The sequence below is a fragment of the Phascolarctos cinereus genome, unplaced genomic scaffold (genome assembly GCF_003287225.1).
Source record: "Phascolarctos cinereus isolate Bilbo 61053 unplaced genomic scaffold, phaCin_HiC Scaffold_1;HRSCAF=81, whole genome shotgun sequence".
NCBI classification, from domain to species: domain Eukaryota; kingdom Metazoa; phylum Chordata; class Mammalia; order Diprotodontia; family Phascolarctidae; genus Phascolarctos; species Phascolarctos cinereus.
This window is the reverse complement of record NW_027555514.1, coordinates 268961165-268981285: the sequence shown is the minus strand read 5'-3', so window position 1 is coordinate 268981285 and position 20121 is coordinate 268961165. Positions and strand designations below refer to the sequence as shown.

At 38.8% G+C, this 20121-nt stretch overlaps 1 protein-coding gene across 1 annotated transcript in view; it reads left to right on the top strand.

The window, feature by feature from the left end:
- LOC110202710 (ankyrin repeat and sterile alpha motif domain-containing protein 1B-like) overlaps positions 1–20121 on the top strand; it is a 262667-nt gene that overhangs the window by 10454 nt on the left and 232092 nt on the right. Inside the window, exon 2 of the mRNA XM_020978977.2 lies at positions 16143–16279. Within this exon, the coding sequence (XP_020834636.2) occupies positions 16143–16279 (137 nt within the window). The remainder of the gene's footprint in view (positions 1–16142; positions 16280–20121) is intronic.

Here is a 20121-nt window from a genome sequence, read left to right as displayed (position 1 = left end):
TAATAATGTTGCTGAGGGTCACATAGCTAGTGACATTGAAAATCTCCAAGGAAAGGCTGCAAGACCACTTTTAGGGTCATGGTGTAGTGAGGATTTCTTTTATTTATGAGTTGGATTAGATGTCCCTTAGATGTTTCACCTCTCAAATTTCATTGTTCTAAGATGTTATTTCTAATTTTTCAAAACATATTCAGGTGATTTTTTTTCTGCCTAAATATTTTCTTTACAAGATTCAAAGTATTATAATAGCCTCTGTCCAAGTTTCATTTAAAATCCTGCTGTGCTACAGCAGGATTTCTGGGACAATTTGTTTTCAGAAGATAATAATGAAGTAGGGCTAATTGGTGGGATGCATTTGGGTCAGGTAATCATGGTAATCAAAATAATTGTAGGTCCCTCTTGGCTGCAGTGACTTCAATCCAATGTCTCTCTACATTGTTAGTTAAAATTTTTCAATTTGCATAGAATTCAGAGATGTATTTACTAAAAACCATTAGTTCTATGCAATATTATAGTCAGGTTCACTTGTATAACATGTGAGCATGGTTACAGAACAACTATATTCTCTTAGTCATCATCATCATCATCATCATCATCATCATCATCATCATTATCCCATGCATCTTATTTGTGAAAACCAGTTTTGCCCACTCACCTTCAATCATGAGTTCAATGACAATGGATGAACCAACATCTTAGGTGAGATACTTGTGTGCTGTTCAAGGGAGCCACATACATAGCTTCTCAAAAAAGCCTAAATTTGCCTTGAAGTCTCACTTTCCTTCTGATACAAATTTAATGAATAATCAGGGTGGGGGGAACAGCTGAATAATACATAAGCATGATGGGGGGGGGAATAATTTCCATTTTTTCCTGCATGAATAAAGAATGAAACACATCAAGTGAGCCCAACTCTTTTTATGCTTCCTGACAAGGATTTTTGTTTTCCTGAGATGAGTGGTTGTGAAATGAACAGAGATTTGGAGGCTATTTCAAGAGAAAAAGTGACTAACTGCTGATATCCACCTTTGCTGAGGTTTCACACTTAAATGAAATCAGAAGAGAGAGATGAGTCAATTTTTGGATTACATGTTGACTGGATCTATTTTTTAACGTTTTATCAAGATTTTTTTTCCTTTTCCATCACCTTGTTAAGCTGAAATAACATTTTTTCCTGGTCAATCATAATTTATCTGATGTTACAAAGTGATCACAAGATAATAGATTTAAAGGAAATATCTATCCTTTAAATTTGGTGATAAGCTATGTTGTTCACAAGTTCCTAACAATACTGATTTAACTTTGGAGTGAGCAAGAGTGGGAAAGGATATGGAAAGAACTGCCATTAACAAATGCTTAAAAACATATTCAAAAGCTAGATTAAGCCAGGTTAAGATCAGGATACATGGTCGTCAGTGGGTAGAAAATAGAATCCTAGGGAGTTTGCAAATCAGACTCTGAATACTCTGGAGGCTTCTAATGTTTCCAGCTTATTATTTTACCTAAGCATAACTGATTCACCCATGAATATCAGCTGGTCCTAGCAAATGATCGCTTAGACCCTACATGAAATTTGCATATTCAGATGATGTGAAAATTGAGCATTAATGCCTGCTGTAGTTTATTCTTTAACGCTTCTGTGATTTTTTATTACAATAATTATTTAACCAAAATGTGTCCTGCCAATTAGCTCTACCTCGTGGGCACTCCATCTATGCAGTTTAGAACACATCCACACCACTTTTTCCCGAGCAATCTTTGTCAGTGCTCTTCCAAGAGACTCCAAAGATCCAACCAATGGAGTCTTTACTCTGGTTCATTTATTTATTTGTCTATCTATTTGTATGTCTTTTTTTTTTCTGTTCTATTTGCTTATTCATTAATTTTTTTTAGTAGTTAATGAGGGCCAGTGATTCCTCAGGTCATCACAGGTGATCCATATGTTACCCCTTATCTTATCCAGTGGTGAGTATACTCCTTTTCTTACCATGCATTGCTTTGGTTATATCTCTTTTACTCTTTCTTTCTTTTTGTGAGGCAGTTGGGGTTAAGTGACTTGCCCAGGGTGACACAGCAAGTAAGTTTCAAGTGTCTGAGCCTGGATTTGAACTCAGGTCCTCCTGACTCCAAGGCCAGGGCTCTATCTACTGCACCACCTACCTGCCCCGTCTTTTATCATTTTTTTAAAGTATAAGATATCATAGGAAACATACTTTAGTACGCTCATGGCCTTTTGGCACCTTTTGACTTTGATTCTGTAGGGAGTGGGAAATTCTCAGGTTTTCAATCCTAAACATTTCCAGGGACATAGTTGCATTTAAATGATGTCTTTGCACTAGAGAATAACTTGGTATCATTAAAAATGTTGGGTGATTTCCCCAAAACACTTCATCCTACTGTCTTCCTCCCATTCTAACCCACAGCTCATTGTCCATCTGGAGTGACCATCTCAAATACTGCTACTGAGTTTCTTATGTAAAGCTTTTCTGTGAAATCTTTAAAATAATAGCCATTCTGGCTCTTTATGAGGCAAAAAGTAATTACCTGATCTTAGAAAAGTAGAATCCTTGCCATAAGGCCTTCAAAGAGGATATATTAATAGAGGGAAAAACTGAGATAATCAGCTACTTCATCACACCATGATTCATTATCCACCTTTGCTATTATACTTAAAAGATAAGGACAATTTACTATTATCCTATTCTATTAATACATCAAAGGGTTATGTTAGGCTCTTTTAAAAAACAGCATCAACGCTATTCAACTCGTGCACAAATAGGCCCTCCATATCTTTCAGGGTTTATGCTTATTCACAACTAGTCATTTCACATCTTGTAGACAGGCCATTTGACTTATATCCCTTGAAGTTGTCATTAATGAGATCTACTTGGTTTTAAATTTTTATTAATGCCTTTGTTATTTACACAATAGGCATGGATGTGGCACCCATGTAGAATCCTCCCTTAGAATGAAGTAAGTTTAACAAAGCCACCCAGAATTGTGGTACATTCTAACAGAATGTGACTCTTCTTACCTGCAGTTCATCACTTCTTGACTTTGAGGTTGTTGTTCAGTCATTTTCAGCCATGTCTTATTCTTTTTGACCCCATTTGCAGTTTTCTTAGCAAAGATACTGGAGTCATTTCCTTCTTCAGCTCATTTTACAGATGAGGAAACTGAGGCAAACAGGGATAAGTGACTTGCCCAGAGTCACCCAGCTAGTAAGTTTCTGAGGACAGATTTGAACTCAGGAAGATGAGTCTTCCTGACTCCAACTCTAGCACCCTATCCGGTGTGCTGCTTTGCTGTCTTGACTTTGAGGAGAGAAGTATAATTCTCAAGCTGTCCTCTGGCCCCAGCAGTGGCCATTGCCTTTAATCTGAATTCATATGCTTTTTAATGTTATTTTCACTGATGTTACTGTTTTTGTTTTGTTTATCATTCTTATGGTTCTTTCTTCACTTTGTACCTGTTCATTTCTTCTTATGTTTCTCTGAATTCTTAATGTTTGACATTTCACATAGTAAGATAATATTACATTATCTTAATATGCCACAATTTACCTGTCCCTTAATTTTTTGTCACCCACTCTGTTTTTACAAAACTTTGTGAAAATCATTCATGGGCTAGCAGTCTATGGAGTCTTTCTGTCCTTTAATTCCTTGTGGTACAAGCCCAGTGGCTCATTCTCTGGGTCAAAGGGCATTACTTATACATTAAGTTTCTTAGGTATTTTTCCAGAATGATGGGACCAGTTCACATTTCCATTGGTAATGCATCAGTGTATCTCTCTCCATCTCCCTTTTCTGATTTCCTTGAGGTCCCTAGCTAAAATTTCCACCTTCTACAAGAAGCATTTCCTGATCTCTTTAATCCTAGTTCTTTCCCTCTGAGATTATCTCCATTTTTCTGGTTTGTATCTCTTTTGTTACTTAGTTGATTGCATCAAATTTTGAGCTCCTTGAGGGCAGGGACTATTTTACCTTTCTTTGTATCCCTAGTGTCTAACACTGTGCCTAGCACATAGTAGGTGCTTAATGAATGCTTGTCAACTTGACTATCTTCCCACAACTTAGACATTTTCTATTTCCATTTTTGGGGCAACTATATGATATAGTACATAGAACACTGGGCCTGGAGTGAGGAAGACTCATCTTCCTGAGTCCAAATCTAGTCTTGAACACTTACTAGCTGTGTGACCCTGGGAAGGTCACTTAACCCTGTTTGCCTCAGTTTTCTAATCTGTACAAAAAGCTGGAGAAGGAAATGGCAAACCACTCCAGTATCTTTGCCAAGAAAACCCTGAATGGGGTCATGAAGAATCAAACACAACTGAAGAACAGCATTGCATCTTTCATCATTTTTGCCAACTTGATTTTCTATTTTGGATGGACCTTTTCCCTAAATATTTGAGGTTATCTTGAATCACATTTTCCCTTCCTCAGGGACTATCAAATTAATTTGTCCTCTCTAGACACAATGAACTTAAGCTGGAGCTTCCATCATCTCAGGGATATTATAGTTAGATGTTTGCATGTGTCTAGATGGCTGTGTGCCTGAAGAAATGACTTCTGGTATCAGAATCAGTCTAATGTTTTATGACTGCCCCCTCACCTTTACTGGAAGTTTTTATGCCTAGATTTTCATCTCTTACTCTGAGCAATCATTCTGAACTATAAAGTCTTTCAAAGTCTCTTCCAGCTCAATAGATATAAAACTATGAACTGTTGAGTTCTCTGGAAAATTTGTGAAGTAAAGACATGGCCTAAGGTCTCAATGGATTACTGGTGATAGAACATAAAAATATTCCTGGAAATGGTCAGATAGCTGGTCACTAGATATCAGAATAAGGAGGTTGTGTGAGTCATAGCATTTTTCGAGTGACTATGTCCTGCTCTTTTAACAGATTAAAATGTTATTGGATGTCTTCTCAAGAAAATAAATTTCAGAGAAACTGAATTTTGTTTCCTAATATTTTTCAGAAGTGGTTTCCAACTTTTTAAAAAGTTTATTAGTTAAGAAAATGTTTACTTCCCTCTTAGTATATCGGTTTTTTTCCCCGGTGGCAGTTGACTTTTAATTAGCAAGGAACAAAGTGTCTTCCACATATTTAGTATGTACAAAATTATTATTATTGTTATCATCCTTATCATCACTAATTTTGAGAATGGATCTACCCATTTCCCCCACCCTGGAAGTGTAGTGACCTCTCAAAGGATTAATCCCACTTCTGGTTAGATGCTTTAACCTGCACTGTTTCTGATCTGGGCCAGTTCACCCTCCCCTAAACAAACTTGTGGCCCCAGACACTTACAAGGTGTGTGATGTTTGCAAAATCATTTAACCTCAGTTTCCTCAACTTCAGAATAGGGATCTTAATAGTACCTACTTTCCAGGGTTATTATGAGGATAAAATTAGATAATATTTATAAATCATTTAGTATAGCACTTATCATATAGTAAGCCTAAATAAATCCATCTCTTTCTTTCTTTCTTTCTTTCTTTCTTTCTTTCTTTCTTTCTTTCTTTCTTTCTTTCTTTCTTTCTTTCTTTCTTTCTCTCTCTCTCTCTCTCTCTCTCTCTCTCTCTCTCTCTCTCTTTCTTTCTTTCTTTTTCTTTCTCTCTTTCTTTCTCTCTTTCTCCCTTTCTCTGTTTCTTCCTTTCTCTCTCCCTTCCTCCCTTCTTCCCTCCCTCCCTCCCTTCCTCCCTTCTTCCCTCCCTCCCTCCTTCCTTCCTTCCTTCTCTCTTCCTTCCTTCATTCTTTCTCTTTTTCTTCCTTCCTTCCAAAAATTATTGAGCTATTTCGTAAGTTTTATTTTCATAACCTATGATCTAAAGGAGCATTTTTAACTGAAACTATAATTTTAATGGTATAGGGAGCTCTGGAGAAACTCATTCCATCAGTGTAAATCAGAACCTCCTCTATCAGTAAGGTTCTTAGAGGGTTACATGGGGCATTAGGTGACTTGCTGAGGAACACTGAGTGGGGATTAGAGATAAAACTTGAACCCAGGTCTTTCTGAGCTTGGTTTTCTGTCCATAGTGCTACCCAGCCTCTCAGGGGAGCAGTATTATGAGGGTGATGTCTCCAATTGCAAGGATTGCTCAGTTTTGGTTTCACAGTTGGCCTGTGCTTACTGACTTAGCTGGCATATGCCATTGGCAGGACCACTGCTTGTAGTCAGGGTGTTTCCTTAAAGGACTGTCTATTGCCCATGCATCACTCCGTAGTAAATTAAATTCTGTCCTCACCAATTTGTTTTTGTGGATGAAAGACATTGGTCTCAGTTCATGCCTGAGTGCCCACTCTTCGCTGCTGATGGGCTTCTGTGTTCATCTGTTACTACCTGTAAGGATAGTGACATTTTAGGCTTCGCCATTGCTTCGGCATTTTTCTTCCTTAGGGATTTCCACTGCTGAAATTCTTCTTTCTGATGACCGTTTCCTGTCTTTTGAGTTTTACTGTTTTCTCAATCATGTTGAAACTGTGCTTAATCATCATTGTGACTTCTGGTCCCTCTCTCTCTCTTTCCTCAGTCTGTCATCCCTTTTCTGGTTTTACTTGCTTGCCTACCCGTAGTCATCCATTTCAGTAATAGGCAGGTCATTGCCAATTGTGTTCTCTGTGTTTTCCCTGAAATACCCACCCCTCTGGGGCCTTACTACCCAACTTTAGACTCGGATTTCTGAGTCACTGAGCACTGCTAAAGAAAGCCCCCAAACTCTGATGATTAGGCCTTCTTCCCAGCCCTGCAAAGTCACTTTCAGAAAGTTATAGGGTTCTAGACTTAGAGCTGGAAAGGACTCCAGAGTCTCTCAAGAAGCACTTAGTAAGTGTCTAGTATACGACAGGCACAAAGTGCTGAGGGTAGAGAAAATGGCCTATCAGTCTCTGCTCCCAGGGAGTTCACAGTCTGGGGAGGCAACTTGTTAGGCATCTATGAGTAAGCTCTCTAATTCACTCTCCCTCTCCCTCTCTCCCTTTCTCTTTCTCTCCTTTCCTTCATTCTCTCTCTCTCTCTCTCTCTCTCTCTCTCTCTCTCTCTCTCTCTCTCTCACACACACACACACACACAAACATATATGTATGCATATATGTATATACACATATGTGTATACGTAATTGTTTGAACAATATATACACATGTGTGCGTATATTGCATATATACATATATGAAGCTATATATATACACACATGCACATATATGTATATGTATGGCTTACTTACAGGTGCTTATATCAAACTAGATGCTGCAGACATATACAAATATAAATTTGGTTGTTCAGTCATTTTGGTTGTGTCCCACTTTTTGACTCCATTTGGAGTTTTCTTGGGAAAGATACTGGAGTGGTTTGCCATTTCCTTTTTCAACTCATTTTACAGATAAGGAAACTGAGGCAAACAGGGTAAAATGACATGGCCAGGGTCACCTAGCTAGTGTCTGAGTCCAGATTTGGATTTGAACTCAGGTCTTCTGAACTGCAGGCCCAGTTTTCTCTCTGTTGCCCTAGCTAGCTGCCTCTTGCCAGACTGGCCTAATAGCTCTCCCATCTTTGTTCCTTTGCATACATTTCCCCTCATGTCTCTAATGTACCCTCTCACCTCCACCTCTCAGAATCCCTGTCATCCTTTCAGGGTCACCCTCTGTGCCCTCCCCTACAGAAACCTTTTCCTCCTTCTCCCAATTGTATGTAATCTTTCCCTCCTCAAATTGCCTTATTTTTATTCCCCTGAGTATGTGTTCTACCCCTACGCCAATGCCCAGTATAAAGTGAGCTCCCTGAGGACACACCCTATTGGTTGTTGCCTTTGTATCATCAGAACCCGGCAAAAAGCCTGACTTCTTGTAGGTGTTTGGAAATATGTGGAGGGAGCAAGCATATTTTTGTGTCTAGACCTGCTCTCCTTCTAGTGTGTTTGTTGAATTGAATTGAACTGAATTGAATTGAATTTACCATAACTAAGAAGGCTCTGAGACCCTTGTTGGGTCATATAAGATAAAGGGGCTGTAAGTCATTACTGGGAAGGTACAGACGCAGCTCCTGTGAACTGTCTAGAGATGTGTGGGGATGCCTGTCTTCCCACTGGGAACAGTCATTTCCCTGGCTTATTTGGAATGGCAGATAGAGCTTGTTTACTGTGAGGGCCTCATCTGACTGTCTCAGCCTGTCTACTTCCTCATTCCTTTATTCTTCTTCTTGCACTTGGTTAACTTCTGTGGGAGCTGATTTGTTATAATTATTCACTCTGTTCTTTGCCTTAATCATTTTCCGCATATACTCTCTCTTCCCTTACTTCTTCCTTTTTTTTTTTCTGAGTCAAGACTACTCTGTCTCCAAAAGTCATATCATCCATGCTGGATTTTTGCATTTCCACTTCTTCATTCCTAGCAATTTTACCTGGTTTTTAAAAAATCACATTCCCTTACCATCCTCCTTAATAAACACCTCATGCCCATCTTCTTTATTTTCTCCCATTTCTTGTTTAAGGCCCCTCTTATTGTGTACCTCTTTTCTTTTGTTTTTTAAGATTCATTATTTATTTTTAGTTTTCAACATTCACTTCCACAAGATTTTGAGTTCCAAATTTTCTCCCCATCTTGTCCCTCCCCCCAACCCCAAGACAGCTTGAATACCCTTTCCTCTAATCTGCTGTCCTCTCTGTCACCCCTCCCTTCTCTTATCCCCTTCCCCTTCTATTTTCCTGTAGGGTAGGATAGATTTTTATACCCCATTGCCTGTATATCTTATTTCCCAGTTGCATGTGAAAGCCATTTTTAAACATTTGTTTTTAAAACTTTGGGTTCCAGATTTTCTCCCTTCCTCCCTCCCCACTCACCCACATTGAGAAGGCAAGCTGCTCGACACAGGATATACATGTGTAGTCACGCAAAACACTTCCATAGAAGTCGTGCTGTGGAGAACTAACTCTATTTCCCTTCATCCTATCCTGCTCCATATTTATTTGTTCCTCTCTTCTTGTAGCCCTTACTGGTTTTCCTACATTATTTTGGGGCAGATTTCAGTCTCTTTCTCCTTTCATTCTCTACTCCAGAAGCTAGTACAACCATGCCTGCCTCTCTGTCTTCCTGGTGTTTTTGGGCAATTTATGGATGCATGTCCTTTTGCCCAAAAGTCACTCAGAATCTACACCTAATAGAGGACGCTGCAAGGAAAAGGGGTGCGATTGTGCCAGACCCATGTGATTTGTTGATTAGTTTGGCTTAATTAAAAGGAATTAATTAATTTCTGCCTGTTTTTCTCTTTTCTTTTTTGTTATAAAAAAGGGCTTGCTGGATGTGGGAGAGGAGGTGGATAAATTCAGAAATGAAGATGTAATGGGTAAAAATAAAAGATTGCTCTTGGTAACCTCGTAGGCTCCAGAGGTTTTAATGATCATCTCCATGCATGTTTCTAGATCTCTACCTCCAGCCCTTGTCCCTGAAAAGTCCCACATCACCACTTTCCTGTTTCTTATTTCAAAGTGGATCTTAAAACTCAGCGTGCCTAAAATAGAAGTCATTTTTCTCCACCTAAACACTCACTTCTTCCAGACTTGACAGATGAGAACAATTGGGCCCCAGACAAGTGAACCAATCAACTTACTTAAAGTACATTTGATGTTAGAGTCAGAGATTTAGAGGAGGAAGGGACCTGAAAGGCCAACTAATCCAACCCCTTCATTTTACAATTGAAAAAACTGAGGTACAGACAGGGGTGAAGTGACTCATGAAAGATCAAATAGGGGAAATATAGTACAGCCTCCATCTGAATCCTGGTCCTCTGACTTTATACCCAGAACTCTTTCCATTGTATGCTATAGAGTTCAGTTCTTCTGAATCCTAACCTGGTTCTCTTTTCACCATATATAAGCTAATTTAGGAGAGCATTTAAAATGATAATTATCACTGAAATGTGATGTTGAGGTCATGCGGTATATAGTTAAATCTGAAACAACTCTATTACACGTAGGAATATCTTCAACTTTTTCCCCTTTCTAATAAATCACTAGCTGGGAAGATCCTTAGGACCTTCTAAATTTCAAAGGAAATAAAAGAGAAAGAAAACTCACCGATGCTAGTCATCTATAGGAAAAGATATCCACCATTAAGAATTCACGAATGGCAAAAGGTCAGATTCAGCACATTATCCTGAATGGTTTTTTGAGTACTGATTCTCTGTGAATCACTGGTGCCAGTGGGGCACTGGAAAGATATGCAAAACAATTCCTAGTCACCCTAGCAACAGCTGATATAATGTATACAGGTAAATTCTATAACTTCATTATCTCTTGTTGATATTCTGTTTTCTGAATTTATGTGTAGACTCAAACAGAAAAAAAATTGAAAAACTGACCAAGAACCTTGAAGTAGAGTTCAAAACCCAGTTCTACTGCTTTACTATCTGAGTGACCCTGGACAATCACTTAACTTTTTTTGGTGCCTCAGTTTATTAATCTGTAAAATGAAGAAGTTGGGCATCCAAGGTCCTTTTCAGCTCTAAATTCATGATTCTTCAAAATGCTTATACTGATTGAGGAAGCATGGTATGGTGGAAAGTATGCTCAATTTAGAGTCAGGGGACCTTGATTTGAACCTGGGCTCTGTCATCTTTTGGCTTTGGTGCTCTTTGGTAAGTCACTTACCATCTATGGTCTTTGTCTTATTGGTATACAAAAGGAGAGGTGATAGACTAGGTGGTCTCTGAGGTCCCTTCCAGTTTGAAATCTGTGATTTTACTATCCTGTAAAAGGAGTAGATATGAAACCTTACACCAATTGGACCATTACTATAGCCTCTCAAGTGGACTGCTTCCTGCAGACACTTCTCCTTCCAACTCATTGAACACATCACACCCCAAGTGAATCTTCTTTCATTCCATGACCGTTAGCAGGAAGTGGAGTGATAGAGTGTGTGGCATCATGGAGCAGGTGCAATGAAAGAGCTAGTGGATACTACTGGCTTTAGGCATCAGAAAAACTTGATTTCATGTCTCAGATCCTTGCTAGCTACATGACTCTAGGGAACTCATTTAGTCTCTGTGTGTGCCTCAGTCAATTTCCTGTAATTTATCTCAGGCAGAGAGGTACCATAGAAAGAACACTGGGCTTGAAGTCACAAGACCCTGCTTCAAATCCTAGCTCCTCTGCTTAGTCTCTGTGTGACCTTGTACAAGTCATCATCATCTCTTCTCTGGGACTCAGCTTCCTCATCTGTCAAATGGTCTCGTTGGCCGAGATGGCTTCAAATGGCCCTCTAAGGGTATGATGTCATAAATAATGGATGTGGAGTTTCAAGACTAGGAGTTCAATATAATGATGAAATCACTGAGTTTTCCTTTCTTTTATTAAACCACTCAGATGTGCTGATTGTATTCCATTGCATTCACAATTAAGCCACAAATTATTAGCCACTTCTTTCCAACTAAAGTCTCCACACATAAGTTTACATAATGCCCTTGGAATATATCAGCTTCTTTTCCCACTTTTGTTTATAATACCTTTCCCATCTGGAATGACCTCTTGCTTCTACCTATCCCAATTTTACTCGTCCTTCAAGGCACAGCTCAAATACCTTTCCCTCTAGTAGCCAGCTCTAGTGCTTAGTGATCTTTCCTCCCTCCAAACTCCCATAGCAATTATCATCTGCACCATCCATTGGTATGGTATACTGCATGTATTACTATTTAGCCAATGGTACAGTGAGCAGAATGTTCTACTTGAGGCCAACAAGATTTGAGTTCAGATTCTGCCTTAGACACATCAGCTATGTGACTCTGGACAAGTGACTTAATCTCTCTTTGCTCCAGTATCCTCATCTGTAAAATGGGGATAATAATAGCACCTGCCTCACAGGGCTGTTGTCAGGATCAGATGAGATAATGTGTGTAAAGTACTTTGCAAAGCCTTAAGTGATTTACAGATGCAAGCTATTATTCTCAGCAATACAATGGTCTAAGACAACTCTGAAGGACTTATGATAGAAAGGGCTATCCTTCCCCAGAGAAAGAATTGATGGAGCCTGAATGCAGATTGAACCATACTTTTTCTTTACTTTCCTTATTTTTCTTGAAGTCATTTGTCTGTGTTTTCTTTCACAACATGACTGACATGGAAATATGTTTTGCAAAAAAAGCCAACTATTATAACTCTTTTGCATGTATGCCTTATGATTCCAATAATATGAGGTTTTTGGTTTTTTCCTTAGTTGGGTTGATGGAAATTCATCCCTATGTTATCAAAAGATCCTAACTATAACCAGTATTCCTGTTTACAAAATAGTGGATTTGGGGGCAGCTAGGTTGCGCAGTGGATAGAGCACTGGCCCTGGATTCAGGAGGACCTGAGTTCAAATCTAGTCTCAGACACATAACACTGACTAGCTGTGTGACCCTGGGCAAGTCACTTAACCCAATTTCCTGGCCAAAAACAAAAACAAACAAACAAACAAAAAAAACAAAATAGTGGATTTGAGTTCAGGTACAGGCTGTGGCTGCAGAGCAGAATAAAGTCAGATGCCTCCTCCTGCCCCCTTAGAGTTGAAAGTTATCGTTGACTTCAGACATTTGACAGGCTGTCATACAGAAGAGGGATTAGCCTTATTCTGTTCAGTCTCAGAGGTCACTACTAAGATGAAGGGAAGAAAGTCACGGAGAGGCACATTTCAGCTTGATATATGGAAGAAATTGCTAAAGATGAGGACTGGCCAAAATGGAATGGAAAGCCTTGGGAGGTAATAAGTTTTGGGTCACTGAAGGTATTCAAACAGAGCCTGGTTGACTGTCACAGACTTTGGAGAAGGGAATCATATATGGTTCAGGAGGCTGGATTATATGGCTTTGAAATTCTTTGGGCATACAAACTTGATCATCATTACACCAAATACTCTCATTGTCTTAACCAGCTAGTTATTTTTATTTATTTAAAGTTTTATTGATTTATTTTTTGTTATATCACAATCATTTCCATATATACCCCTTTCCCCTACAATTACCCTCAATCTACTGAGTTTTTCCTTTTAACAAAGACAGTTAAGCAAAGCCAATCAGTATGGTAAACGTGTCTAATGATAAATGCAGCATCCTGCCGCTATCTGCCCCTGTTTCTCCACTAAAAGGAAGTAAGTGGTCAGATCTTATGACCCTGGGTATAGTGATGGAGTTGGCCTCAGAGGCCATTTATCCCAACCTTCTAATTTCCCTGATGAGGAAGATGACACCCAAAGGGATGAAACGGCATGTCTGAGGGTACACTAGTGGTAATTGGCAGAATTAGGATTTGAACCCAGATCCTTTGATTCAAAAGTCTATACTCTTTCTACTCCATGATGCTGCAGGTTGTTTAACCATTCCCTAACGGGTGGTCACTCATTGTTTTCCTTTTCAAAAGAGATAATTATTAATAATTAATTAAACACAGATGTAAATTCAGGTTTTGAACATCCTCGATCATAAGATGCCAAGAAGCATCCCTGTAGAATTTTAGCTAAAGAATTTCTAACTACTCCATAATTGAGAAGCAGATATTTAGAGAATATTTTCTGTCCTCTCTGAAGTGTTGTCAACCTTCCAAATTTGAATGGTTTGCGTGCTGAGGCTTTAATATAACTTAAATGAATAATACATAACATCCCGCTGATTTGGCCAGTCAATAGTTGCATGATCTACCAAGCATAAGTAGAGTCAGTTAGGTGGAATGAAAAGAAAATGGGACTTAGAGCCAGCAGATTAACTCTGATATTTGCTCTCTGTGTTACTATGGACAAATCACAACCTCTCTGAGCTTCAGGGCTCTCATCTGTAAAATGGGGACAATAATACTTGTGGTGCCTACATTACAGGGTTGCTGTGAGGAGATAGTTTTGGAAACTGTAGCTGTCATTGTTGTAAGTCCAAGGTTGCCTTGATGTTGGGAGTAAGTTTAGTTCTTTGACCATAATAAGACATGTTATCTCGGATGATAGGAATGTTCTCAATGGTTATCTACATTCCACCACAGCCTGCTATGATTATCAATCATTTTTTGTAGATGCTCATTCATTTTTGTTGTTTCTTGTTGCTCAAGGAAACTTAAAAAAACCCTTTGAAAAGACTTAAATAACAATAAATAATCATATTTATATGGTACTTTAAGGTTGGCAAAGTGTTTAACAAATGTCTTATTGGATTATCACAACTTGGGGAGGTAGGTTTTGTTATTCCTTCTTTATAATAAGGATACTGAGGCAGAGATTAACTGATTGAACTAGCATCTGAAGTGGGATTTGAATTTAAGTCTTCCAGACTCCAGATCTAGCATTCCTTCCACTTCAGCACTGAGTTGCCTCTTATATTTGAGGGACTGTGTGATCTTACCAAAATGATGTGGCATCAGGAATGTTAGGTGAGTTCACACAAATCCTATAATCTACACATTAGGATGCAATGGTAAAAGTGCTGATCACGGCATCCAAAGATATGTATTACATGCCCTCCTACAAGGGCAGGTAGAGTTGGAAGGGACCTTAGATGGCGTCTTAAAATACCTTGCTTTATAGATTGGGGACCTGTGGCCCCAAGAGTGACAGAGTTGGCCAAGGGCAACCAAGTAGTGACGGAGTTGAGCTTTGAACTCTCTTAGTATGCTCCCAGATCCAGAGATCATCTCATTTACCATGTCACCACCCTTTATTGAGAGTCATTAGCTATATGCTCCTGGACAAGTTGCTTCTTCTCTGAACCTCTACTGCTCCTCTGTAAATGTAAATTATTATTATTATTGATAATAATAATAATACTTGTACTCACTACCTTTCAGGGTTGCTGTGAGGATGGTTCTTGGTAATCCTTAAGTTACTATCTGAAAGCGAGCTATGGTTATTATATCAGGCTCTTCTTGACTCAGTGATCCAACAGTATCTAAGAACACGAGTCAGAGGAAGCAGTTGATATGACCTGGTAGAAGGAGTTTCTACTCTGTGAATTCCCTACACAGATGGAATTCACAAGTCTGGCTTTTAAAAAGTCATCTGAGAAATGAAGAGCTAACTCTTATTAAAACCTGTCACAAATCAATGAAGCAAAAGAAGATTGGTGTATCTTTTAAAAAGTATTTTAGTGATAGGGGATAGAAACTAGGTCTGTGATTGACATAGATACCCCTGGGTGAGAAGCTCCTTTTCCCAATGTAGCATCTTGTATTTTTTTTTTCCACTTATAGACTTAAAGATGGCAGATAAGATGGTCATTAAGGGACTTGCCAGTATTCTATGACTGGTGAGTAGCAGAGACTGGACTTAAACCTAGCTCTTACTGGTTCTCTAGCCACTATGCCCTAGCTGCGTGGCACATTTTTTGATAATTTGATTTTAACATGTTATTTGTTAGTAAATAAGGCCCTCCTACCTCCCCTACTCAGCCATCCCTGTCTTGGAATGAACATTTAAAAATAAGAAAAAAATGCAACCAGCACATCAATGGTGTATGACAATACACGTGATAGCCTACCCCCTAGTCATCCCCCTCACCCCCCTTTCTGCAAAGAAGGGAAAGAAGTACATTTTCTCCAGTCTTCTCCAGAAGCCAGACAGTCATGATTTTATGGTGTTCAGTGTTGTGTTTTCGTTGTTATTTTGGTTATTTTTTATGTTTACATTGGTGATAGCATGGTGTGAATAAATTTTCTAGAACTGCTTACTTTGCTCTTTGTTGATTCATAAAATACTCCCCAGGGCTCTCTGAGATTATCTTATTCTTCATTCCTTATGTAATATTCCATTGTATTCACATACTAGAATTTGTTGAACCATTCCTTAATCAGTGGGTCTACATCTTTTAGGCGATTAGGTTCTATTGTCCATGTCAGCCCTGGGGTATTTGTAGCTATTTTGAATGAGAGGATCATGATTCAGCTCTGACTTCCCTTAGGATCTCAGAACTAGACCATAAGGGGATAGACATTTACCAACTAAAATTGGAACAAAACATCTAGCAATGATATTGATGAAGCTCCCCCCCCCCTTCAGGAGTTCAAACATCCCTTATTTTGTGGCTTCAATGATGACCAGTGCACAACTGAAATCTGAATTGCCATCCTTGAAATCATCCCGGATGTCAGAAAGTAAGTGAAGTAATTAAGTTCACGGCCATTCTATTTTTGTTCACAGATAATGCATCTCAGGTAGCAATTACGACTCCAGGAAGTGGTAACCATAGAAACAGCTCAACAGGCCCCACACCTGATTGCTCGCCTCCATCTCCTGACACTGCCCTCAAAAATATTGTCAAAGTGATCCGACCTCAGGTAAGTGCCCAGACATAAGCACCCGAGTCTGTGCCCAGGCCCCATAGATAATATAGGGTCAACCTCCATTACTGTTGAGTATTCAAGTCAATATCCTATGAAAGAAAAAGACCATAAGATCATAAGAACTTACACCTTAGAGGTTCATATAATCCATCCCACTAACTTTATAGGTGAGAAAACTCGAATCTCAGCAGTTCCAAGGCTTCATTTTGAAATCCTCCCTTGGTAATTGGGAGGAAAGGGGCTTATTATTATGTTAAAAGGGGTGGGAAACTTTTTATAAAATTTTGTCACAATATTTTAAAATTACTAATTATGAAGGTAAGTAGTAATTGGTATAGTGCATAGAGAACCAGCCTCAGAGTCAGGACATGAGTTCAACTGTTGCCTCTTATATATAGGAACTATATGGATCTGGACAAGTCATTTTATGTCTTAATGCCCCAGGTGAATGTTGAGCCTTTGTAGATCTGCATTGATTGAGGGAGTTTCCACCCTGGAAATTCCGAATACCAATGAAATCACAGATTTGGACCAAAAGGAAAAAAAAGTAAAGGAAAGAAAAAGAAATTCTCTCCAGTATTTTAATTATTATTTCTTTTTCCTCCAATATTTCTTGTGCCTTTATTTCTGTATCTTTCTTGATTTGCTCTCTAATTTGAGGGCTTCTTTCTCTAAGGAATTCCTTAATCAATGACACTAAAGTTCCCAGCTCTAAATTTGTGCCTAAATCTATGTCCTCTTATATTATCTATATCTATATCTATATCTATATCTATATCTATATCTATATCTATATCTATATCTATATCTATATCTATATCTATCTATATCTATATCTATATCTATATCTATATCTATATCTATATGTATGTATATACATATATATATATGTATATACATATATATATATATATACATGTGTGTATATATATATATTTATACATATACAATTGGGGTGTATAATCTTGAATCTCTCCCCAACCTTAGCTTTCTCTGCTGTTTTCCTTTCCCTGGTTTTGTTCTCCTCTCCTTTCTCTGTCTTTTGACTCTTGTATTCCTTGCTCTCCCCCTTCTCTTCTTTGTTGGGTTTCCCAGTAGGCGGCTTGCAGGCAGGCTTTAGAAATATCATTGGGACAAGCTGTTCTGTGATATTTCATTGAAAATAGAACTTACAAAGCTGTTTGCATCTTGCTGCTGCCAACAGATGGACCCGGCACATTGAATTGATGGTATGCTCTACCTCACTCCTTCTGAATGGATCTCCTCAGATCCAAGGGTGGGTGGAGGACAGAGGGGAGGGATTTTGATTCTAATCAGAATCGTTCAGCATCGCCTTAGATGTACAGAACCAGCAGTTGCTATCAGCCAATTTCAGGACAAGTCTCTGTTTTCAAGGCTGCTTTGGTCAAAATGAGCAGCGGAGTTCTTGGTACCTTTAACATTCTCAGTGTGGCATCTGCTGAATGGATGTGTACTGCTCAGTATGTGGGACTTGTGTTCATAGCTGAGAACAGCTTCCTGGAGATGGAATTTACAGAGGCGGGTCTTCGAGAGAGTCATGACATTGGAGCATTTCTCCAGACTTGGATGGGGGAGAGACGGGGAGGGAAGAAACAGAGGACAAAGACCAGATGTAAAGTTTACTACTCCCCTCTTCAGAAGATCTAGCAATAGAATTCCACCAGATCTAGCAATAGAAGCTAAAAGGCAGCATTGATATGTTTCTCATTACTACATAAAAATTGAACATTATCTGCAAATACTTTCTCAAGAACAGGGTAGGATAGAATGGAACAGAACAGAATCCTAGATTTTAAGGGACCTCAGAGGCCATCGAGGCCAACCCTTTCATTTTAAAGATGTAGAAAACTCAGGCACAGGGAAGTTGAGTTACTCATCTAGGCTCATACAACTAGTTAGTGTCTGTGGTGGAAACTGAACCCAGATATTCTTGACTTCAAGTCCAGTGTCCTATGCCCTGGGCCAGGCTGAGAATAGGGCAGAACACAGAGGGCTGGGCTGCCATGGAATGAATTGGGAAGGGACAGAACAGAAAGGAATGCTGGAGATCAAAGTGCTCTTAAAAAGCATCAAACTGAACCCCCTCATTTTACTCCTGAAGAGCATGAGGTTCAGAGAAGGCATGTTGCTTACTCATGATTACCTCATTTCAGAATCAGGACAAGGGCCCATGCTCCCTGTTCCTTTCCATTATACCATGCTGTTTCTGCCAATCAGGAGTAAGTCAACAAGCATTCATAAGTGTTTGTTGATTTTGATGCTGTTTATGTTCTTGGGAGCCCAGTTGGTGGCCACCACTCTTGAAATAGAAGGTAAAATCAGCAACTGTCTTGTAAGTTAGGTTTTTAAAAAATTGTTGTTTAGTCATGTCTGACTTTTTGTGATCCCATTTGGGGTTTTGGCAAAGATACTGGAGTGGTTTGCCAATTCTTTTTCCAGATCATTTTACGGATGAGGAACTGAGGCAAACAGGGTTAAGTGACGTGTCCAGGGTCACACAGCTAGGAAGTGTCTGAGGCAGGACTGGAATTTAGAAAGATGAGTTTTCCTGAATCCAGTCCTGGCAATCCTAGCTGACCTTTTAAAAATCACCGTTCATTATTTAAAACAAAACAAATGTCAACAGCATGACCTCTCTTCCCCTACTCCCATCCCTCCCCCAGTTATTTGATGCATGAAATCAGAATTCTTTGAGACTCATCAAGTGTCAACTGTTATTTAGTCTATGCTAAGTAATTATATCAGGTCCTATAAATTACCAAATTTTTTTTTGGATGGAGCCTGTGATTTCATTGGTAATACAGCTGGAATACCTGTTGAAGAAATTCTTAGTTAATGTGCATTGGCATCTTCTTGACAATTTAAAGATTTGCCTAGATCACAGAAAAATTAAATGACTCATCCAGGGTTACACAGCCAGTGTGTGTCAGAAGTGGAACCTAATCTTCATAATCTTATTTTATATTTTGAAAACTCTGAAGCAAAACAAACCGGAATCCAGATACTTTAGTTTTCACATCGACTTTATCCGCCGTCCATCTCTTAGTCTCCTTGACGTTAAATGAACACTTAATCTGCTTTCTCTGTGGGATATTGTGAAGGGGACCTCAGTGGAGTGTGGTGGAAAAAGCACTGGATTTGGATCCAGAGAGAGAAGACCTGGATAGAAATCTCAGCTCTGCTACTTGATACGTACATACACACATGCATACACACGTGTGTGTGTGTGTGTGTATGTATATATACACATACATGTATATGTATATAAACATACACAAACACATACATATATACATATATATGTGTATATATATATGTGTGTATGTATCTATATCTATATATCTATATCTGTATATCTGTCCTTGGACAAGTAAATTACTTTTACCTCTTTGAACCTCAGTTTCCTCAAATGTAAAATAAAGACTTTAAATTCAGTAGACTCTAAAGTATCTTCCAGTGATAAATCTCTGTTCCATATTTCCTATAAATATCTGAGAGTTTCACACAGGGATAAATCAGAAACTCATGAGGATAACAATTTAATCTCATGATCACTACCTAGTGACATATCTTTCACTTTAAAAAAAAAAAAGACCTAATGACTTCAGCAGGGAAATATACCTACCTTTGAAAATATATCAATTGGGCTACAATTAGCACTTCTATAACATTGCTTCCCAGGCAGGAAGTTGTGGTCTTTCAGTCTGTTTCTTGGTAGTCTTCATTGACCTGTGACCTTCTTCATTTTCTCACTCATTTTTTATTTGAAAGATTAGGACCATTGTGCCAGAGAGAATGGACAACATTGGGGTTGG